At 51.9% G+C, this 23,415-nt stretch overlaps 1 protein-coding gene across 2 annotated transcripts in view; it reads left to right on the top strand.

The window, feature by feature from the left end:
* Positions 1 to 9,711: 9,711 nt before the first annotated feature.
* ADAMTS14 (ADAM metallopeptidase with thrombospondin type 1 motif 14) overlaps positions 9,712 to 23,415 on the top strand; it is an 88,029-nt gene continuing 74,325 nt past the window's right edge. For both annotated transcript variants that reach the window (XM_010362852.2, XM_010362851.2), the window contains exons 1-2: positions 9,712 to 10,096; positions 11,843 to 12,282. In XM_010362852.2, the coding sequence (XP_010361154.2) occupies positions 10,015 to 10,096; positions 11,843 to 12,282 (522 nt within the window). In that variant the 5' untranslated portion in view covers positions 9,712 to 10,014. The remainder of the gene's footprint in view (positions 10,097 to 11,842; positions 12,283 to 23,415) is intronic.

The raw sequence follows: 23,415 nt of genomic DNA, 5'->3' as shown, positions 1-23,415 counted from the left end.
CTGTGGCTACCGCCCTCCAGCATGGTGCCTGCCCCGGGCCCAGCATGTCAGTCCACCCTCCCCCAGGGACTGCCTGACCCCGCATCTTTGACTCTCACTGTTTAGTGGCTCTGGCACAGGGATTGGCCTGCTAGGGTCACCTCTGCACCCCCGTGTCCATCATAGAACTTTTAACAAGGTGGTGGGCACATCACCTCTACTTGTTACATGTTAAACATGAGCTGGAAGGTGGCACAGGGAGTGTGCTGGAGGATGAGGGGACCCTGAATGGGGAAACCTGCTGAGGAAGGCTCAGCCAGCTCTAGCATCGGCTGAGTTGGCCCATTTTGAAAGATTGGAACCGTCCTGGTTTCCCATTCACTTTCTTCCCCTCTTTCTGATAGAAACCCGACTTTGCTCATCTTCGTATGAGCAGCCATATGTTTCCAAAGAGGAGGCTCAGCCCTCATCAGAAACTGGCCAAGGCATGGGCTTGGGGCACTCTGGACAGTAACACTTCAGGGTGATTCTGCCGCTGGGGGTCCCTGAAGCCTCACCTTATTCTTCAAAAGGGACACAGGAATGTGGGGGAATTCTGTAGGACAATGTCTTGGCTTTCTCAACTTAAAAAAAAAAAAGATGCTGGGGAGGGGAAGAGAGGGAGAGAGGGAAACTGTTTAGATGAGGGGTTAGTACATTTTTTTCTTCCAAATGCCAAGCAGTAAATATTTTAGGCTTTGTGGGTCCTACTGTCTCGGTAGCAACTGCTCAGCTTCGCCTCCAGCAGGAATGAACCGTGGAACACGTAAACAAGCGGAGGTGGCTGCCTTCCCGTGAAGCTGATTCACAGAAACATGCGGCGGGCTCAATGGGCCCTAGGTGTGGTTCCCCATCTATGGTATAGATGAAAAGAGACTTCTGAGGTATACTGGCCAAATGTGATGTATGGACTTTGCCTGGATACCGACTTGAACAAATCAAGTCTTTTTTTTGAGACAGAATCTCGCTGTGTCATCCAGACTGGACTGCAGTGGCGAGATCTCCGCTCGCTGTAACCTCTGCTTACTGGGTTCCAGTGATTCTCCTGCCTCAGCCTCCTGAGTAGCTGGGATTACAGGCCCCTGCCAGCACGCCCCGCTAATTTTGTATTTTTAGTAGAGACAGGGTTTCACTATGTTGGCCAGGCTGGTCTCGAACTCCTGGTCTCAAGCAATCCACCTGGCTCGGCCTTCCAAAGTATTGGGATTACAGGTGTGAGTCACCGCATCTGGCCCAAACCAAGTCTTAAAAACCAAACAAGACAAAAATGTTTGTGACAGTTGGGGAAATTTGAACAATGATCAAATGCAAGATGATTTTAAGGAATTATTGTTAATTTTGCTAGGTGTGACAAAAACATGGTTTTCATTGTTGTTGATGTTGTTTTGATTTTGTTTTTAAAGAAGAGAGAGTCTTTACTAGCTGCTGATACTAAATGGGAGATAATGTAGGGTGTTTGCTCTAAAATGACCCCAGGTGTGGAGGGAAGGTGTAAGGATGATACCGAGCTGACCACATGAGCATAATGATTGAAGCTGAGTGATGGGAACTGGGGGAAGGGGCCTCCATACTCTTTTGTCTTCCTTTGTTTACGTTTAAAAATCGGTATAATAAAGTCTCAGCCAGGCACGGTGGCTCACGCCTTTAATCCCAGCACTATGGGAGGCTGAGGTGGGAGGATCACCTGAGGTCAGGAGTTCCAGATCAGCCTGGCCAACATGGTGAAACCCCGTCACTACTAAAAATACAAAACAACTAGCCAGGCATGGTGGCAAGCACCTGTAATCCCAGCTACTTGGGAGGCTGAGGACAGGAGAATGGCTTGAACCTGGGAGGTGGAGGCTGCAGTGAACTGAGACCATGCCATTGCACTCCAGCCTGGGCAACAGAGCAAGACTCTGTCTCAAAAACAAACAAACAAAAACAAAAACAAAAAGAAAATCTGTATAATAAAGTCTTTAAAAAGGAGAGACAAGAAAGAACTCCGCCGGGTGCAGTGGCTCATGCCTGTAATCCCAGCACTTTGGGAGGCCGAGACGGGCAGATCACCTGAGGTCAGGAGTTCAAGACCAGCCTGACCAACATGGTAAAACCCCATCTCTACTAAAAAAAAAAAAAAATTAGTTGGGGGTGGTGATGCATGCCTGTAATCCCAGCTGCTCAGGAGGCTGAGGCAGGAGAATCACTTGAACCCGGGAGGTGGAGGTTGCAGTCAGCCGAGATTACACCACTGCATTCCAGTCTGGGTGACAGAGGGAGACTCTGTTTCAAAAACAAAAAAAAAAAGGACTCCCTCTTCCACTGCCTCTGGTCCCCATTCCATCTGGTGAATATGTAATGCCTGCAGTTAATGCAGTCATTTTACAGCTAAGAGGGAACAAGCCTGAGGATGAGACTAATCCCCAAGCATGACAAAGTGGAAGAAGAAGGGACCGAGATGCTGGAAGATTCTGTCAGGCTGCCAAATTAACCAGGTCCAGAACTGGCCTGCTTCAGGATTCCTTTTTATATGAGATAATAAATTAAGCCATGTTTAATGTGTTTGGTGACATGTAAGCCAAAGTCCCCTTACTGATCTAAAGAAAGGAACAGTATGGAGGTCTGGCCCCTCTTTGCTGCAGGATGTCACCCATGGCATCTAAGAGGATGTTAGGACTGGAAGAAAAGCTAGTAAGAAATGTGCCCTGGACAAATCGCTCTGAGTCCTTCCATTATACCGTAGGGGCACCAGGAAATGGGGGAGATCACTGCTTTCTGCCTTACTTTCTGGAACCCCAGAGGGCCAATGCCAGGGGCCACACTGGACTTTGCTTAGGAGGATGCCGATGTTGCAATCATAGACCTATAGTTTCAGAAGAGGGAATGGCAGAAACAAAACTCCCAAAGGACAGTTGGCCTTTCTGGCATCCTTCCTTACAAACACAAGGAGACCTCTTCTCCCTGCACTCCCCAACATTCAGTAACCACAACCACACAGCATCTACACACAGGGCACAAACAGCATTGTTTCTAACTGATCTCATGGTTCAGCCAGTCTCGGGGGCATCAGCTGTTCTGTAATGCATGACAAATCACTGTGGTTAACTTAACCCATCCTTGTCTCCTAGCTACAGTCATTAGACACTTGCCAAAAAATGTGCAGAGGGAATGCTGGGGAAACAAAGGAGAAGGGTCATGAGGAGAAGGCCACGAGGCACAGCCCCTCTCCCGCACATCTGGAGGCTTCTGGAGCTTTGCCGGACTCCTGGAGTTCAGATGCAGCACCAGCCCAGGCTTTGGAGACCGGGGGTGGGAGATGAGGGTGGTGGCCTTGAATTAGGAGCAAGTCACAGATCCTCAGTTAGTGAGTTTGCTCTCAGTCTTCATCTGGCTCCAGTTTTCTTTTTCTTCCTTTCTTTTTTTTTTCTTGAGATTCAGTCTCACTCTGTCATCCAGTCAAGTGATCATGGCTCACTGCAGCCTCGACCTCCTTGGGCTCTGGTGATCCTCCCACCTCAGCCTCCCAAGTAGCTAGGACTACAGGTGCACCATCATGCCTGGCTAATTTTGTATTTTTTGTAGAGACAGGATTTTGCCATGTTGCTCAGGAAAGTCTTGAACTCCTGGGCTCAAGCGATCCACTTGCCTCAGCTTCCCAAAGGGCTGGGGATTAGAGGTATGAGCCATTGCTCCCAGCCTGGTCCCAGTTTTCAAGGTTTTGTTTAGAACAGTGATTCTTAAATTTGAGCATGCATCAGAGTCCCCCGGAGGACAGGTTAAAACAGATTGCTGGGCCCCTTCCCCAGAGTTTCTGGTTGAGTAGGTCTGGCATGAGGCCTGAGAATGTGCATGTCTAACAAACTTTCAAGGGATGCTGATTCTGCTGCACAGGCGGACCCTGATTGGAGAACCACTGGCTTAGAGCTGCTGTGCATGACCATGGCTCTCAGGTAGCAGCAGGAAGAGACTCAAACTCTTTTTCCTCTTCCTTCCCTTTGGGCTGAGGTAGGAACTAACAATGAATAACCAAAGGCCATGGTCCTGGGCAGGGGGAACCAATATCACCAATGCTTTAAGATCACTATGAACCAGGAACCAGGAGACTTGAGGTGCTGTCCTGCCCCTGAATGATCTTTCTGTGTGGTGTTGCAAAGTCACCTCTGCTCTCTGGGTCTGAGTTTGCCCCTCTGTACAATAGGCAGGTGGTGCCTTTCTGTATGTGTTGTCATTTCCACTACCAAACCTTTTATAAAATAAGGAGGCTGGGCGCGGTGGCTCAAGCCTGTAATCCGAGCACTTTGGGAGGTGGAGGCAGGCAGATCACCTGAGGTCAGGAGTTCAAGACCAGCCTGACCAACATAGTGAAACCCCATCTCTATTAAAAATACAAAAATTAGCCAGGCGTGGTGGCGCATGCCTGTAATCCCAGCTACTCGGGAGGCTGAGGCAGGGGAATCGCTTGAAGCCAGGAGGTGGAGGTTGCAGTGAGCCGAGATCGAGCCATTGCACTCCAGCCTGGGCAACAAGAGTGAAACTCCATCTCAAAATAATAATAATAATAATAATAATAATAATAATAATAATAATAATAAACAAGGAAAACAAAATGAGCTAAATGATCTCCAAGAAGGTGGAGGTAGGAGAATCTCTTGGCAGTGTCACCGTGTGCCTGGAAGCCTGGGAGCTAGAATCTGACTTGGGTTTGAATATGGCTCTGATATTTACCAGCTATGAGCGCCGTGAGCACTGGGGAAGCTGCGCAGTGGCAGAGCCTTGGACTCCTCTTCTGCAAGTGGGGATGAGGATGCTGACCTTGCAAAGTTGCTGCAGGAGTGGAGGTAAATGTATAAAGGGGCTGGCCAACAAATATTAGCTATGATGGTTGTTTTTGTTATTTTTAATATCTTTTCAAGGCTTGGCAACTCAGAAAGGCAACTCGTCTCCTGCATCCTTGCCTGACTGTGGAGCCTGGTGATCTTCGCTGATGGTCACTCAGAACTTCCAAGCATGTGTCTCAAGTTTTCCCCTGGAATGATTATTCTGGGAAATGCTTGACTTGCCAAATTTTCCATGAACTGTTCTTTCTCTAACTTCTGTTCATTTGATTACTAATTTAACTAATATTTATTAAGGGCCTCCTATGTGCCCAACACAGGGTAGCCACTGGAGATACAATGAGGAGAGAACCCCAAATGTGGTCCCTGTTCCCTGTGAAGCTCACAGTCTGGGGGAAGCAGATGTTAATCTGTGAATCACAGAGAATCAGGAGAAACTCAACAGTGAAAACTGCTGTGCAGGGGCCCAGAGAGGGTACAAAAGCAGGCGGATTTGACCTGGTTGGGAGGCCAGGACAGGTTTGAGGAAGAGAGAACTAAAAGGATGATGTCTAAGGGTAGCAGGGGTTGACTAGGGGAAGAGAGAGGGTTGGGCATTCGGGGCAGAGAGAACAGCCTGTTGTGCAAAGGTGCCTGCAAGGAGCTAGGCTGGAGGGCGGTGGAGGTATTATTCAGTGTACGTGACCTCAGTGACTTTTCACCCCATCTTAACTCTGCTTATCTTTAGAAAACAGGACATCTGAGGTCAGAAGTTCCCCCTCATGACTAAGCAGCTAAGACTGGTGGGATCCAAGATGACAGTTCACTTGACCTCTGAAGAACCTCTAGCTTCATTATAATCTAATGTCCAGGCTAAATGACACTCTTACCAGCATGATGACAGTTGATAATCACCATGCCAATGGCTGGAAGAAACCATGAAAGGACAAAAAGGAAGGTGGCAACTCTGGTTCCCAGAAGTTCTCCGCCCATTCCCAGAAAGGACATGAATATTCCTCCCCTTGTTTTCAATGCAAAACGTCTTCATTAAAGATGCCCTATATCTGTGACTTTCCAGCACTCACAAGCTGAGCAGTTGATTTGTGAGCCAAGCTCCCACTTCTCGATTCCATGGCCATTAAATAAAGCCTGCACTGCTTGATGCTCACTCTCAGTTTTGCATACTGACTTTCCGGCACAGAACAGAGAATAATACCTCATTTTTTTTTTTTTTTTGAGAGGACCAGCTTTGTCAGTAACAGAGGCAGGAAGGTGGGCACAGTGAGTCTGATCTTTGTTCCAAGAGGAACAGAGCCTTTGGAGGTTTAATAGCAGAGAGGGCCACGTGATGTCTCAAACATCTCTGGGTGTAGTTGGAGGAGAGATTCCGGGGCCCAGAGAGGAGTGGGGATATCTGTTAGGACAAACCTACAGCAGTGTCCAGAGAAGGGCTGCTGGTGGCCTGCTGGGAGAGGGGGTTGCATTTGAAATGGAAAGAAGTTACTGTATTTGGAATATCCTTTGGAGTCGACTCCGCAGGACTTAGAAGGGATTGATGTGGTGGGTGAGAGAGGTGACTAGGGTGGTCCGGCTGTCTGACTTCCTAACTGGCTATCCAGGGTGGATGGTGATGGCTTTCACTGGGCTAGGGTGGAACTCCTCTTCTCCAGAGCATTTCAGAGCCCTGCTGGTCACTTGTCACACCATGGGCTAGAAGACAAGGTCCTTCCTCCTGTGTTTCAGGATCCTCATCTCCTCCAGGTATGGATAAAACAGGTAAACACTTAGCACAGCAGCTGGTTTTCAACAAATGATAGCTGCCTGCTGGACCCCCTGCCTCTGGGTCACTCTCGCAGAGCTTTTGGCCTCTTGCTGCAGAGACCTGTCACAAGCTGACACTCTGACTTCCTTGTGGGGGCATCTGGGACTCCCGCTGAGGTGGGGATATTTTGTCTCAACCTTGAACCTCCTCATCTTTGTCTTGCAAGATGGAGCAAGAGAGGAAGAGAGCTGGTGCTCAACAGAGGTTGTGCTTTTACAGGCAAGAGAGCAGGTGCCTTGGATCTGAAACCAGGGGAACTGGCCCTCCTCTAAACTAGCTGTGTGACCAGAAGCAAGTCTCTTTTCCTCTCCAGACCTCAGTTTACCTAACTATAAAGTGGGGTGGGGCACAGGACTGGAGACTGCCTCCAAACCCTTCTATCTCCAAATCTCTGCGTTTTTGTTTATGCTCAAAGGAACGTGGGTGGAGGCGGGGACCACCTTCCTCCTCAGGGTCAAATCCTGGGCCGTTGCCCAAGCCCCAGCCCACTCATTCCATCTGTTTCAAACTCTTGCCACAGTCATCTTTTGGGGATAGACATCTCCACTTTGTCTTTCTGACCTACCTGTCACAGGAGCCTTCCATGGGCTCTAGCTAGTCCAGCCTTTTCTCCTCCTGCCTGGGAGGTTCATGGCAGGCTGCCCCCTCCTGCCCATGCTCGTACCATTCCCAACCAGGAACATTGCTTCCTCTCTGTCTCCCTTGTGGAATCCTCAGCTTGATCCACGGCAGTGAAATCTCCCTCTGAGCTCCTCCTTCCCAGAGTCCCCAGAGTCCCTGGGGTCCCCACTGGTGACCTTGCATGTTCATCTAGAGCACATTTCTCTACCTTTTCCTTACCTGGTTTTCAGACTTTCTCTTGCTCATATCAGGTTTCTCAATTGGTTGCTGGCTCCCTGCAGCCAACACAGACTTTCTGCATCCCTCTCCCCCAGGGCCTTAGACTGAAAGTGTTGTGTTAGGTGTTGGGAGACACACCCAAGCCATTCTCTCCTGTGCGAAGACTCAAGGAACACACTGGAAAACCCGGACCTTGACTTCCTAGGAGGATTCCCAGCTTACACCTGGGGATTTCTTTCTTTGGCCCCGTTCAACTCCAAATCTGGGGCCACCTTGCCCTCTCCCCACCTTCTGGCCCAGACTCTGAGGTATGCTCCCATGTCCCCTTTTCCTAACAAAGCCTTCCTCAGTGGAAGAGAGCTTGGACACACAATACTTGCCAATAAAAGCAACCATTGTAGCCCCAGGGAAGGGGGTGGGGGTAAAGAAACAGGGAGAGGTTTTGCTCTCTGCTTGCCAAGGCTGGCTCCAGGGAAGGCCGCAGCCCACGGCTGGTGAGGCGGGCTGCTGGGGCCCCAGCTGTGACCTGCCCCTCTTGACTTGCTCTCCTTGAGGCAGGAAGAAGGGGGTGGAATGGAGCTGGGACCCCTGAGTTTTCTAGGGGAGTCTCTCTGAGATGGCCCCACAGCAGAAAAGGGGCAATCCTTATTCCATGACTTTTTCCTTCTGTCCCACAGGGTCCCCACTCTGCAGCTTGGAAAACTGAGACCCTGAGAAGGGAAGCCATTTTATCCTGAGATCATTTGGTGGGCTTGCGTTTGCAGAGGGCCAGAGCTGTGAAGCTCCAACCTGGTCTTCTCCCAGCCTCTCCTCTCTCTCTCTCTTTTCTTTCTCTCTTTTTTCTATCTCTCTCTCTCTTTTCTCTCTCTCTCTCTCTCACACACACACACCCTCTAACTTTCTTGCTCTGTCAATCCTCACACACAGAATCCTGTCTGGACCTTGACTTTGCATGTCTTTTTTTTTTTGAGACAGAGTATTGCTCTGTCACCCAGGTTGGGGTACAGTGGTGTGATCTCAGCTCACTGCAGCCTCAACCTCTCAGGCTCAAGCAATCCTTCCACTTCAGCCTCCTAAAGTGTTGGGACTGCAGGCCTGAGCCACTGCACCCAGCCAACACACATCTTAAAAGACCAGAAGAGGAGAAAGAGGAACTCTATTCTTCCCGAATTTAATAAAGATCAATTTGGTTGTGGCATTTCCAAATAACTGGATGCTCTGATGTAGCTTGGAATGCTTGGAATATAATATACTTTAGCTTTCTGAACCTGCTTCTTAAATGCACCAGTCCTCCAAAACCTTGGCATCATTTTCCAAGATTCTTTATTCCATGGTTATTACAAAAAAAATCTCCTTTCCACAACTCCCATCCCTGGATTGCTTGAAATATAGTTTATTTGCAAGTTATTAGTTACATATTTACAGAGTAAAGCAAGAGCATGGATCTTCTGTTGCGTTGTTTGTACTGACTCCTGACCTGGTCTCAACACCATTGCAAGACCAGCATCAAGCACTCATCTCTGACTCTTGGTTCTTTCCACCTTGGGATGCCGCAGTTGCTACTGACGTCAGGGATGGAAGTGAAGGACAGTTATCACTTACTGAGCATCTATTATGTGCTATGGTTAACACCCATTTCACAGATGAGGCAACTGAGGTTCAGAGCTAGGATTTCAATCAGGGCTGTCTGACTCTGAAGCCAGGGTTCTCTCCTCACAGACTCAGCCCTGCTCTTGGCGAGGACCACAGGTCAGTCGTGCACCCTGGCCTGGTGTCTGGAAAATGGGTAGATCCAAGGGGTCGATGGTTAGTGAGGCCATCAAGACCATGGTGAAAGAAAGAGGGAGTCTCCCTCCACCGGGAGGCTCACTGTCCACCACACCTCCAAATGCAGCCAGACATCCCTTTAGCCTCCTGGATCTGGAACAGAAACAGAGAGCAGGCCCTGCGGCCAAGAAAGGGGGCGGAGCAGCCATAGAAAACGGATTCGGGCCACCACTCCGGGAGCCCAGGCGTCTGAGGGGACAATCGCTCCGTGCGCCAGGAGCCCCTGCTCTGGCTCTGCGTGGCACTTCCGATCCCCGGCCACAGGCAGCTGCACTCCCCAGCCGCGCGCCCCGCCTCCGGGCGCCCGGCGCCCCAGCTCCGACCCGCGCCCGGCCCCGCCCCGCCCGGTGTGCCCACCCCCGGCCCGCCCCGCCGCCCCCTCGCCCGGCTCCCGTGGAGTCCCGGAGCGTCACTGCGCGGGCGGGCTGACCGACCCGCCGGCAGTTGGCACCGGGGGCGCTGGCACGTCAGCGGCTCCGCTCTCCAGCCTGCAGCCTCGCGCGCCCGGAGCCTGCGGTCCAGGCGGCGGTGCCGCGCAGGGGACCCGGGACCGGCGGGAGGCAGGCTGCTAGGCGGGGAGGCGGCAGCGGCGGCGGCGGCGGCGGCGGGAGCCGGCCGGTGCTCCGACAGCCCGGGGCGCACCCTAGCCTCGCCGCCCTCAGCCTGGGACTTCGGGCTTGGGCCCTTGCCCAGCCCGCTTCTCAGCGCGGCCACATGGCTCCACTCCGCGCGCTGCTGTCCTGCCTGCTGTCTTTGCACTGTGCGCGCTGCGCCGCCGCGGGCAGCCGGACCCCAGGTGCGTGCGGGTTGGGCGCTCGGGGGCCCGTGGGGTCCGGGGTGCTCGCGGTCAGGGTGGCCCAAGGTTGCTCCAGTTACCCGGTCAGGGTTCCCGCGGGTGGGAGGCAGTGTGCACACTCTGGGCTGATTTGCTGTCTTTCTTCCCCTGTGCCACAGCACTGTCCAGTCATTTCTCTCCATTTCTAGTGCTAGAAGTAGGCAGAGAGCCCAGGAGAGAATTTGGGAGCATCGAGTCTCTTCTTAGGAGCAGCGTATCTGTCTCTTTGTCTCTCTGTGTTTCTTCTTTCCCCCCTTTCCCAATTTGTTTCTCTGTCCTGTGTGTCTTTCTCGTTCAGTGTCTTCTCTGTTTCCAACTTGTGTGAGCATGGGTGCAAGGTGTGTGTGTGTGTGTGTGTGTGTGTGTGTGTGTGAGAGAGAGAGAGAGAGAGAGAGAGAGAGAGAGAGAGAGAGAGAGAGAGAGAGACTGTTACATACCCAGAATAAGGCTAACAGGTGATTGCCTCCTACTGCAGAGCATGCAGGACAGTCATGCTCCTGCACAGAAACACACATTCTTCCACTGCCCCCAACCTAGCATTGTCAAACGCTGTGGACACAGGCCTCTTGCGTACAGACCAGACACACTCCACTCCTGCCCTGCAGCATGGGGTACCCTCCTGGTGGCTCTGAACATGGGGAGAAGTCTCCGGTCATTTCCAGGCAGGGTGCCTCCTTTTCTGTGAGCCTTGTTCATGTGCCAGAGTGGGTCCCCTCTTGCAGCAGTCTTGGGGGTCCTCTGCTATAATGGGGATGAAACTAGAACTGTGGGCATGGGGGATTTTCAGGAAACACCACTTTCTATGTTTTATCAGTGACGTGAACTGGGGAGACGAGAGGTAGAGCTGTGTGGAAATGAAAATTCCTCCCAAACTCGCATTCATGAATCACCAGGCCTGGAAGCCAGGGAGCTGTCATTCCTGCCCAGCCTGGCTGGGCTCAAGGAGAGCTGTGTGAGGATGGGCCTGCTGGCATGTGGCCTGGAGCATGGGGCCATGACCTCACAGTTAATTCAGCCCAAGTGGGCAGGTCATCCCCTGTATATCCTTTTATTTTTGAAGATCTATATTTACCCAGTTTGGGGCTCGGCCATACAGAAATCTCAGCGGCCCCTGTCCTGCTTTAAAAAGTTTTCTTTCTAACCTTGGAAAAATAGAGAACTGGGCATTCCCTCCGTCCCCTCTGCAGCCCCACCTTCTCTTTGACACGCGCCCACGGTCCCCTGGGTTTCTAGGTGTGTTTGTTTTGCCAGCTGCGTTCTTGGAAGCTTGGGGAGGAGGGCCCTACCCCAGCCTGGGGTGGTGACTTCAGCACGCTGTGGAGTTTGGGCAGATCTGCCCTTCCCTTTATTTGCCCTGTTGGCTTTTGGGGAATTTTAGTCCTTTTCTGGGCAGAGCCCAAGGTTGGAAGTCTTGTCGCTAGTGACCAGGCTCTGTCTGGTATCATTTGCTTTCTTCTGCTAAGTTTAAAAAGGACCTGGGGGCTACAGGGAGTGATATTTCCACAAAGTACCTGAACACCCTTCATCCAAGTGTAGGAATCCTGGAGCTCAGGAAGCAATGGATGGAAAATGGGTGAACTCGGGCTGATGGGGCCACCTAAGGGTGACACTCAGGTTTCCTATCCCTCTCTGCCCTAGTGGGATTTCCGACTTCTCCTTACCTCTGCACTGACTGCATTGAAGTGACTCTTTGTTTACCTCCGACAGAGCTGCACCTCTCTGGAAAGCTCAGTGACTATGGTGTGACAGTGCCCTGCAGCACAGACTTTCGGGGACGCTTCCTCTCCCATGTGGTGTCTGGCCCAGCAGCAGCCTCTGCAGAGAGCATGGTAGCGGACATGCCACCCACACTACCACGACACTCCAGTCACCTCCGGGTGGCTCGCAGCCCTCTGCACCCAGGAGGGACCCTGTGGCATGGCAGGGCGGGGCGCCACTCCCTCTACTTCAATGTCACTGTTTTCGGGAAGGAACTGCACCTGCGCCTGTGGCCCAATCGGAGGTTGGTAGTGCCAGGAGCCTCAGTGGAGTGGCAGGAGGATTTTCGGGAGCTGTTCCGGCAGCCCTTACGGCAGGAGTGTGTGTACACTGGAGGTGTCACTGGAATGCCTGGGGCAGCTGTTGCCATCAGCAACTGTGACGGATTGGTAAGGGATGAGACTTTCATTAAGTTGCATCCTCCCCCTCCCGTGCCCTGCTCACGTGGTTTTGAGATTGCTATGGGCATGTTTTGCAGTCTGGGCCAAGGCAGGGGTGGTGCTGCCTTCCTCAGGGAGTGCTGCCTGCCCCCGCGGGCCACTAGGTTCACGCTCTGCCAGGTGTGAAGTGGCTGAGTTGGGATGGTGCCTTTATCATACCCTCCCCATGGCTTTTTCACCCGTCACCCTCCATGGACCCCCCCTGGATCACAAGCTGTCTGGCTGGTATCTCTGAGTGTAGAGAAACACTGGGGTGAGGAAGCCAGGCTCTGGAGTCTGACTGCTGGGGTTGGAATTGTGGCTGAGCCGCTGCCTAGCTGCGAGGATTTGGATGAGTTAACCTCTCTGTGGTTCTTTCCCTTATTTATTTTGCACATATTTACTGTTCTAGGTGCTGGGGGTACGGTGGTGCCTGAGGCAGACATGGCTTCTGCTCTCCTGGAGCTGACCCGCGAGTGTTAAGAATGTGGCCCGCCTAACTGGGCAGTGCACTGGGGACTGCCCCTGCCTGGCTCATGGTGCGGGCACAGTTAGTGGCTGCTATTATGTCCTATAACATTGTGATGTCATGTCCTTCCTCTTCTCCTCCCTGTCTCTCCTCCCAGAGCCAGCCTGCTCTTTCCTGGCTACTCTGCGTGGCCCCTCTCCTAGGACCCTCACTGCTTCTACACTGCTTCCAGAGTCTGGGGGCACCTCTGCTAGTTGGCTCCACATTGCAAACCAGAAAGCCATGGGGTGGGCTGTCTTTCTTGCCCCCACTTGGGGCTGCCTCTCGTTCCCCTCGCTGCTCCTCCTCAGTGTGCAGGCCCTTGTGAGCTGGCACAGAAGCCTCAGGGTCCTGTTCGGCGGCTCTTCCCTGCCCCAGAGACACCAGATGTGAGCTGATGGGTCTCGGAAAGAGGCCTGCTTGCTTCTCTGCCCTCCAGCTTTGAGACCGAGAACATTTGAGATGGGGAGGGCTTGTGGGTTCCTTCCTCACTGACAGGGCGGGGAGCATTTTCACCACCGTCCCACGTGTAGGAGAAGTCTTACCTGCTGATTTCGTGGCTGCCTCTGTCTAAACCAGCGCTTTCCACCTTTTATCATGATGTACCCCTAAATGTTTTAGACATTTTCCCCTAATCATCAGTCCCCCTCAGGATGAGGTGGGTGTTTTTGTTGTTGTTGTTGTTTGTTTTGTTTTTGTAGAGGTGGATTTTCACTATGTTGCCCGGGCTGGAGTGCAGTGGCTATTCACAGGCACAAACACAAGGTACTGCAGACTTGAACTCCTGGCCTCCAGCCATCCTCCTGCCTCCGCATCCCAGGAGCTGGGGCTATAGGTGCATGTCACTGTGCCTGGCTTTCCTCATGCAATTTTAATACCACAGATATACTGAAGATCTGTTTATACACTGTGTATCTATCTGGGCTTTATATGTTTTTGCCTTCCCCAGAATCAATTTTCACCCCATTGAAGGTGATAGCGCCCTCATGGAGAGGGCTTATCTACATGGTAGTTGGTTTTCATAGTTGAGCATGCGGTAGAATCACCTGAGCACCTTGTCAGGGGTGCAGAATCTGCCTCTCGGGGGAGGGACCAGGATCTGATTGACACCAAACTCTGCAGGTGAACTGATGCAAAAGTTCCTGAGAATGGACTTTGAGAAAGCAGATTGTCAGGGCAGCTGGGGGAGCCTATGGCCTTGTCAGGTGTCCAGGCTAAGCCTCCGCTGCCAGCCCACTTTGGCTCTGTGGCTCTGTGCCACAGGGGTCCTTGGTCACTCCACTGGCTAGAGCTATGCCATGGCCACAAGTTTTGGTTGAGAATCCCAAGTGATGTCAGGAATCATCCAGGGATACAATATCCATGCAGATAGAGAGAAAGTGCTGTTGCAAGCCAGCAGCTGAACTGAATTAGATGGTGAATTCCTTCTAAAGTCATCACACAGGTAGGCTGTAAGTTCCTCAGTGACAGGGCTAGGGCTCCTGCTTCTCTGACTGCCCTCCTGAAGTGAGGCACAGAGGAGATGCTTAATATATGCTGAGAACCTAAACTAAGGATGACAGTCACCGACAATAAGTGACTCCCCACCCCCTTTGCATCCTGAAAACCTCCCTTGTCATTGAACCAGCTCAGCAGCCTGTTGACAAGTAGTGACTGACCACTAGGTGCCACAGGGATCAGGGCCATGAAGGGCTCTGAGCTAGCACTCCTGAAGCACGAACACATGGCTCCATGGTGTAGCGTATATGGTGACAAGTCGTCATGCTCTGGTTTTGGGGGCTGGCAGATGGTGGAGGTGGGGCCTGGGGCTGGACATTCCTCAGAGGGTGTTGCTGATTTTTGGTGGCCTCTGAGTAAATGTTCTCCTTAGCTGTGTGACCTTGGGCAAGTCACCCCCATTTCTGAGCTTTACTCTTCTCATTTGTCCAAAGAGGGGCTATGCTTGATGTTCCCTGGAAGATGGGATCGATTCTGTGCGGCATTTGCTGAAGCGGGATCGGGTCTCAGAGGCTGTCCAGGTACAGGCTTCTGGAGGCTTGCTCTGTAGCTGGTACAGAACTGAGGCTCCCGGAAGTGACTTTCCTGGGTGCCCCACCCCTTGATGAGGGGCAGAAATGGACTTTACTGGGCTGAGCTTCAGGCTGGACCACAACATGTACCCTGGCTGTTTCCAGAGGCCAGTCCTCAAGTCCAGTATCTGGACGCCTCCCCCTCCAGGCCCTGGGAGTGGTACTCCCTGACTGCCTTCCACTGGGGCTACCAGCACAGAGGTCACTCCAGGCTGGGATTCCTTGACTTTCCGCCCACTCCAGGAAATTGCTCTGTGTCCCATGACAGCAAGGGGCTGTGTCCCAGTGACCCAGCTGAGCTCACCTTTGGACTCAAAGGCCATGGTGTAGCATTTCTGATGATAAGATTGAACTCTGCATCTTACATGGTCTCTGGATTTTAATCCCATATTCTCTAACATCTCAACTGCCAAAGTCATTCATTTCAAAAAATATGTACTGAGTGCTGACCATGGACAAGGTCCATAGGGAGATCATAAAAAAAGAAAGTGACACAGATAATGACAGCAACAGTAACCAGTCCTTCCTGTGGCCCAGACACAGCATGCATATGTGAATGTGCTTTTATTAACTCCATCCATTTGTAGATGAGGAAACTGAGTCATAGGCGGAGATACAAAGATAATACAGATAGCTTCCATTAGCACAGGACTTTATAGTTTACAAAACTCTTTTGCATCCTTCAATCTTGTGAAGTGTGTTTGCAGATATTTTTATTACTCCTGCTTTGCAAAGAGTCAGGTCCCTGTCCTCGAGGAACTTGGGTGACATGCAGGGGGAAACCTACCAGTAGTTTCAACATTCACCTGGTTTTCTAGAACACAGTGGGGATGGGTGCTCAGTAAATGAGAGTGATTGTTTTCTTTAATGTCAGAGAAGGTGACATTTGAACTGGGCCTTGAAGGATGAGTAGAAGTTTGCTGGGGCCAGAGGGTGGGGAGGGCCCCCTGGGTAGGGGGAAGAGCTTGAGCAGGCTAGTGATGGTTGGACAGAGGAAGGAGCACCATGTCAGGTGGGGCCGGGGAGTGGACCCTAGAAGACACACTGGGCAGGGGGGCTTGGTCTCACCTTGAAGAAAGGGTAGGATGGAAGAGTGGGTGTGGGGCAGGGATGCGGCAGCTTGCTCTCTTGAAGAGGCTGGGCTGGGAGTTGAGAGATGTGGCTATGTGTTTCTGAGCAAGCTGGCCCCTTCTCTGGGCCTCAGTTGCCACCTTGGTACATTAAGGAAGCTGGAATGTGTAAGCTCAGACCCGTTCCAGCTCTGGCATTGGTGCTTTGTGGCATGGGGCTGACCTTGCTGGAGTTTGGAACCAGGCCCCAAGCCCCTGTAAACCTGTAGTTGACGGCTCCCTCCTGCATTGCGGTTAATTCATGCCTAACAGTGGGGTATGGGATACTTCATCTTACTTCTCACCCACTGTTCTGGAGGGCCTTCTGTGTGTCCTAGCTGCGGGAGGGGAAAGAGAAAGATTCAGGAATGAAAAAGCAGGGCCCTTGCCCTGGAGGAGTTCGTAGGCTAATGGGGACCCAGATATAAAAGCAAACTTGAAAATCCGGTGAGAGGCAGCAGGAGAAGGACCCGTTTAGTTTGGTTAGGGCACCTAGGAAGGCTCCCCGGAGGAGGTAGCAATTGCTCAAGACTGTTCAGACATTGTAAACATGAAAGATAGTGCCAGGCTCCTGACCGGCAGAAAGAATGATCCAGCCAGTCCTGAGGATATTCAGGGGCAGGAAATAAGGGATGTGGGGGTGGGGCCTGGTCCTGCCTGCAAAGTGCTTCCTCTGGGGTTGGGAGCAGCTAGCTTGGGATGTTGTTAGACTTGGGAGTCCCAGACTGGGAATGTGTCCAGGTATCAGCAGTGACCTGATGGGCCACTCTTCAGAGCCACTAACACTTTGCACCTGGGAGGAACATGGGATGGGGACCAGTTCTTCGTGGATCCTGGAGAAGTTGTGGCGTGCAAGGATGGGGTCGGCAGAGTGGGGTCCCTGCTTCTAAGTGGAGCTGCATGCTCACTCTGCCCATCTAGAATCCAGGCCACCAGCCTCTTGAAGGGTTGCCTCTCCTACGGCCATCTCTACCTCCCTAGGTCCTGGGGCCTGATGCCCTGTGATGGGGTGCTGGGGGCTTGGCTGCACCGTGTTTCCCCCTTTGCCTTCAGTGCCTCTGTGAGTCAGGGCCTGGCGCGGAAGCAGCCACACGTGTAAGATTTGTCACCATCTGGTTCTGTTTTCCACTCTCTGCAGATCTTGCATTTTTGATGGGTTATACGGAGTAGACCCTGGCAGACGGCTTTGGGAGGGATGGGGGAGGCTGCATCCCAGCCCAGCTGCTCACCACTGAACACGTCACAGAAGCTCTTTGAGCACCTCCCTTTTGTCTTTAAAATGGGACTACAATGTAAGGTAGGGTGGGGCTGGGTGAGTTGAGAACTTCAGGGTAAGGGGCCTCTTTACCGGAGGCTGAAAATATTCTAAAATTATGACAGTGGTTACACAATTCTGTGAATATACTAAAAACAATTACAATATGCACTTTAAGTGGGTGAATTATATGGTATGTTATATCTCAATAAACCTATTACTGGCTGGGTGTGGTGGCTCACACCTATAATCCCAGCACTTTGGGAGGCTGAGGCGGGTGGATCACCTGAGGTCGGGAGTTCGAGACCAGCCTGGCCAACATGGAGAAACCCCGCCTCCACTAAAAATACAAAGTTAGCCGGGCATGGTGGGGATGTCTGTAACCCCAGCTACTCAGGAGGCTGAGGCGGGAGAATTGCTTGAGGCAGAGGTTGCAGTGAGCCAAGATTGCGCCATTGCACTCCAGCCTGGGCAACAAGAGCGAAACTCTGTCTCAAAAAATAAAGAAAGAAAGAAATAAACCTGTTACTAAAAGCACCTGGCCTATGGAAGGGCCCCATGAAAGGTGGTGTTTGTAATTCCAAGGAAATAGTCTAGGCTGGGGGAAACAGCAGGATGTGCTCACTCCAGCACAGACCAGCTGTGAGACCTTGAGCAAGCATCTTCATCTCGCTGTGCTTACATTCCTCATCTGTAGGAAGGGCAGAGGAACAGCTGCCTATGGGGTTGTTCAGAGGATTAAATGAGATAACGCAAAGTGCAGGACGTGGTTTATGGCAGGGCCTTAATAAATGGATAAAAGTCTGCAACCTCCGCCTCCTGGGTTCAAGTGATTCTCCTGTCTCAGCCTCCTGAGCATTTGGGACTACAGGCGTGCACCACCGTGCCCAGCTAATTTTTGTATTTTTAGTACAGTCAGAGTTTCACCATGTTGGCCCCACTGGTCTCAAAATCCTGACCTCAGCCTCGGCTGATCCACCTGCCTCGGCCTCCCAAAGTGCTGGGATTACGGGCATGAGCCACCGCACCTGGCCAATCATGATTACTTTGTAACAGTAACTATTAATAATGATAAATATTACAAATACCATCAGAGTCCCTTTACTGCAATGATATATAGATCACTGGTGTTATCCCCTTGGCCAGGTCCTGGGGATGCAGGGATGAAACTCAGCCCTCTGCCCCTGTACTCCAGGAGCCCACGGTTTAAAGGGGAGGCTGAACTGCGCAGTAGACAGTAAAAAGCAACACAGACCATACTAAGCTTCGGTGATTTGTGGGAATACAGGGAAGCATAGTGCATACCAGGGAGGTGAGTACTGAGAAGGAGGGGTGCTTAGGGAAGCCTTCCAGGGTAGGGGATATTTGGGCTGGGTTTTAAAGGATCAGTAGGAGTTTTCAAAGCCATGGAGTGAGAATTGTAGTCATTCTGTAGGGAAGGAAATCCTGCGTCTCTGCAGGATTCAGGAAATGGCAGGTCATTTCAGACCTCCATGGGAGATGGGGAGTGGTGAAAACGTAATTGGAAAATGTCAGCCTCACCACGGAGCTTGGCCTTTTCCCTGCCATCATGGGGAGCCATGGAGGTTTGTAAACAGGAGTCACATTAGTGTTTGAGAAAGCCACTCATCCTTCCAGCTCCATGCTGGTGCACAGCAGACTTGTCTGTGGCTTTTTGGTCTCCTGTGCCAAACAGCTGTCCTTGCCTGGGGGCTGCTCTTGACTGGCTGGATGAGTGAGTAGGCGTCCTGGGGGCCCCTTGGGAAACCACGGGTCGGCTCCACATTCCACCTTGTTTTGGAGGTGTGGAGTGTGGAGGCTTGGAGTCTCACTGTGACCGACCCCCTCCCAGACACCCAGCAGGCTTGTCCCCTTACATCTTGACCTGCAGGCCTCCTGCCCTCACACGTGTGTGCCTAAAGACCCTGGGAGGGGCAGGGGGTACCAGAGCATTGTGTCTGACCCCACGTTGGTGCAGGCCTTGCTGCCTTGCTAGCCTTATGCCTCTCTAGCCTTATGGGCTCCAGCTTACAGACTACGGTCCCCACCCCTGCCCTGCCCAGGCTGGCCTGCTCTCGCCTCACTTTTCAGCCCCCTGCCTTTGCTGTGCTGTTCACACCTTCCCTGTCCCCTCACTTGATGTATCTCCTATTTCAACTACCAGTTCCTAGAAATCAGAGACTGTGTTAAATGTGTGCATTTCCTGGAGCATTGAGCATAAGGCTGGGCCCCTGGGTTGGAGGGGCAGGAGGTGGAAATTTCAGAAGCACCAGGAGTAAGTAGGTAACAGAAGAAAGAGAAGAGGACCGGGTAGTCACAGGGGTGGTGGGATTATGGCAAATGGGAGAGGAGCTGCCCACTCCTGTGCCACTCTGATATTATAAGAGCTTTGAGTATTTTAGGAGAAATGAGAAATATGGATTTTTAGGTTTACTTTACTTTTTAATAAGTGTTCTAATTCTTCAGCCATTGTATGAACCAAACCCAGCAAGGCGGTTAGCTGGAGGCCTTGGGTTGCTTGTGAGTTCAGCAGCACGTGCTGGGGTGAGTGTGACCCTGGAACCAGACCGCCTGGACTGAAATCTCAGCTCTGCCTGTTACATGCTGTGACCCTGGGCAGTTAGCTCACCTCTGTGTGGTTCGGTTTTCTCATCTGTAAAGTGGGGATCATAATAGTAATCACTTCATAGAGTTGTCATGTGTGTAAAGGGCACAGTGCAGTCCCCAGTACACTCAGCTGTTGCTATTACATGGTGTGGATTACTGGTTGGTTGAGTCTACCAGGTCTGAGGGGATGGCGGCAGGAAAGAAGAAGTCAAGAGGACCCCATTTACCATCCTGCCGAACACGGTGAAACCCCGTCTCTACTAAAAATACAAAAACATTAGCCGGGTGTGGTGGCGGGAGCCTATAGTCCCAGCTCTCTGGGAGGCTGAGGCAGGAGAATGGTGTGAACCCAGGAGGCGGAGCTTGCAATGAGCCAACATCAGGCCACTGCACTCCAGCCTGGGCGACAGAGCAAGACTCCGTCTCAAAAAAAAAAAAAAAAAAAAAAGCATCCCATTTTCTGGCTTCCACTCCCAGAGGTGTCTCTTGAGTTTTCAGTGGGGTACACACTGAAGTGGGGGGCTGGTCCTGGCCTCAGGCCTGTTAGTTTTCTCAGGGTGCACCTTGCTTCTCCCTCAGTTTGCTGCTGGCCCTGAACATTTCCACTTGTAGTTCCCAGAGGCGCAGGGCAGAGTGTGGTCACCTGTGTGTCCTCGTGACCCAGTATGGGGTCTGCTGGACAACTGTCTGGGTGAGGAGGCATAAACTCCTGTTTTTGTGTTTTTAACCCCAGTTAGATGAGGGGACAGCATCTATCATCCTCTCCGTGGCTGTCTGGCCATCTGCTCCTAGGCCAGAGGTAGTGACCGCTGAGGCATGCACACTGCCATTTGCCCTCCTGCGCCCTGGCAGGCCCCGCAGGCCCCCTGTGGCACGCTGTCCCCGGGCCTCAGACCCCCCTGCACGTGCTCACGCAGTCACTCTCTTGGGCCGACCGGGCGTGCGGGGGAAACCCGTTTACCTCCCCGCCCTCAGCACTCCCTTCGTGAGCAAGTCTCTGTCTTCAGGGTGAACACCCTCTCTAAGAGTGCGAGCTGGTTTCTCATGTTTGCCACTTAGATAACCCAATTTACTGGGAAATACTGGGTACCTCTTGGCAATTCCTGTTTGCAGCACACAAAACAAGAAAGGGACTCTTTGGAGAGAAAGGGGGCTTCTCCTGACCTGCCTGCCAGGGTGACTGTGAGTCTTCAGTGTGGAGAGAGGAAGTCACTGCTTCCTGATTGTGGCACTGTGAGGGCCTGGAGGACACAGAGGGACTGTGGTATGCATGGGAGTGTCTTGACTCCAGCCAAATCTCAGGAGGCGGGCAGCACAGGCTCTCCTGGGGAAATAGGCAGGGTGGGGAAACTGAGTAACTATCAGTTCTCATTCTTGTGTAACAAACCAGTCTAAAACTTGGAACTGAAAACAACATTGTGTCCTTCCTCACAACTCTGTGGGTGGGCTGGGAGGTTCCTCCCCTGCCTGCTCCCAGCCCTGCTCACTTGGCTGTGCTCTGCTGAAGGGTGGGCTGGGCTGGAAGGCCTAAGCTGGCTTCTTTTACATGACCACCATGGTGCTGGCTGTTGGCTGGGCTGCCTCAGTTCTCTCTGTGGCCAGTCATCCTCCAGTAGGCAGTCTCAGGGTAGCATTCCAAGAGGGGGAAGTTGGAAGCTGGAAGACCCCTTGAGGCCTAGCCTTGGGAGTTGCATGTAGTAGTTCATTCTTGTGCTGCTATAAAGAAATAACTGGGGCCGGGCGCAGTGGCTCATGCCTGTAATCCCAGCACTTTGGGAGGCCGAGGCAGGTGGATCATGAGGTCAGGAGATCGAGACCATCCTGGCTAACATGGTGAAACCCCGTCTTTACTAAAAATACAAAAAATTAGCCGGGCGTGGTGGCGGGCGCCTGTAGTCCCAGCTACTTGGAGGCTGAGGCAGGAGAATGGCGTGAACCCGGGAGGCGGAGCTTGCAGTGAGCCGAGATCGCGCCACTGCACTCCAGCCTGGGTGACTGAGTGAGACTCCGTCTCAAAAAAAAAAAAAAAAAAAAAGAAATAACTGGGGCTGGGAAATTTAGAAAGAAAAAAGGTTTAATCAGCTCACAGTTCTGCAGGTTGTACAGGAAGCATAGTGGCTTCCGCTTCTGGGGAGGCCTCAGGAAGCTTCCAGTCACAGCAGAAGGCAAAGGGGAGCGAAGTACCTCACATGGCAGGAGGAAGACAGAAAGGAAGGGGATGCTACACACTTTTAAACAACCAGATCTCACTCACTGTCACAGTAACAGCTCCAAGAAGATGGTGCTAAACCATTCATGGGAAACTGACTCTGTGATTCAGTCACTCCCTAGCAGGCCCCACCTCCAACATTAGGGATTACAATTTGAAATGAGATTTGGTGGGGACACAGATCCAAACCATATCGTGGCATAAGGTCACTTCTGCACATTCTGCTGGTCAATGTAAGCCATAAAGCTGGACAAAATTTTCCAAGAGTGGGGAAATGGACTCTTCCATTTGAGGGAAGGAGTGGTAACATCTCATTGTAAAGAGACTGTGCACAGAAACAAGAGGACCGAATGCAGCCATCTTTGCAAACATTCTTCCACATTGCCCCTAGGCAAGTGATTTGACATCTCTAAGCCTCGGTTTATGTATCTGTAAAGTGGGTGTCCCTACCTCGTAGTTTTGCGGGTTAGAAATTATGCACTTAAAGTGCTGCCACAGTGCCTGGAACAATAAAAGTTAGCATTTCTTCTTCTTATTGCTGATGTCTTAGAATAAATTAGGAAACAGAGGCAGGATCCACAGCAGGTGTGTCTCCAGCTCTCTGGGCGCCCATGCCAGGGCTCTTTCCCCTGCTTTCCAGAGGCCCCCTCCTGTCTGGGCTGCTGTCTGTCTATCTGAATGGAGGCCCAGGGCCTGGGTCCTGGTTCCTGGGTGGTTTTCCAGTCCTCCAGCCAGTCTGATCTTGCAGTTTTACCTCCCTTGTCTCCTCATGACCATGCCTCACTGTCTGCCTTGGATTAATAACTTATTTATGATATGGAATAAAAGCCAGACATCACCTCACTGCAGCTCCTCCGGAGCAGAGCCGGCCTCCCATTCCAGCATGGGCTGGTTTTATTTTTCTTCCTCTGTGTCTTCAGGCACTGGCTAGAGGGAGGGCAGCCTGGGGGCTGCTCAGCAGGCTGGTGAGAGTGATGGCTGTGCTTGCCTCTGCATCTGCCTCCCAGCCCCAGGGTGGTACAGGCCCAGGATGGGCTCTCAGTGAGGGCCCAGAAGATTCCACATTCCCAGGCACTGCAATGGAAAGTTCCCAAACCATCCACCAGGCCCAGGATTCCATTTTCAGCATGTGGGTCTTGCCCTGCTTTCAAAGCCCTAAAAACAACAACAGTGATAATATTTATCTGCTGCTTCATCCTTAGCAACACTAAGGAGGTCCCTGTCAACATAAGCTCAGGCGCTTGCAGATACCCTTGTGTTATGAAAACCTGCATGGATCCCAGCTCAGCGTAATTTCCACCATTCACCCTGACTTTGGCCTGTGTTGGAGACAGCTATGGCTGGAA

The sequence above is a fragment of the Rhinopithecus roxellana genome, chromosome 11 (assembly GCF_007565055.1).
Source record: "Rhinopithecus roxellana isolate Shanxi Qingling chromosome 11, ASM756505v1, whole genome shotgun sequence".
Taxonomy (NCBI): Eukaryota; Metazoa; Chordata; class Mammalia; order Primates; family Cercopithecidae; genus Rhinopithecus; species Rhinopithecus roxellana.
The sequence above is the reverse complement of the archived record's forward strand: the minus strand, read 5'-3'. Positions and strand labels throughout refer to the sequence as shown.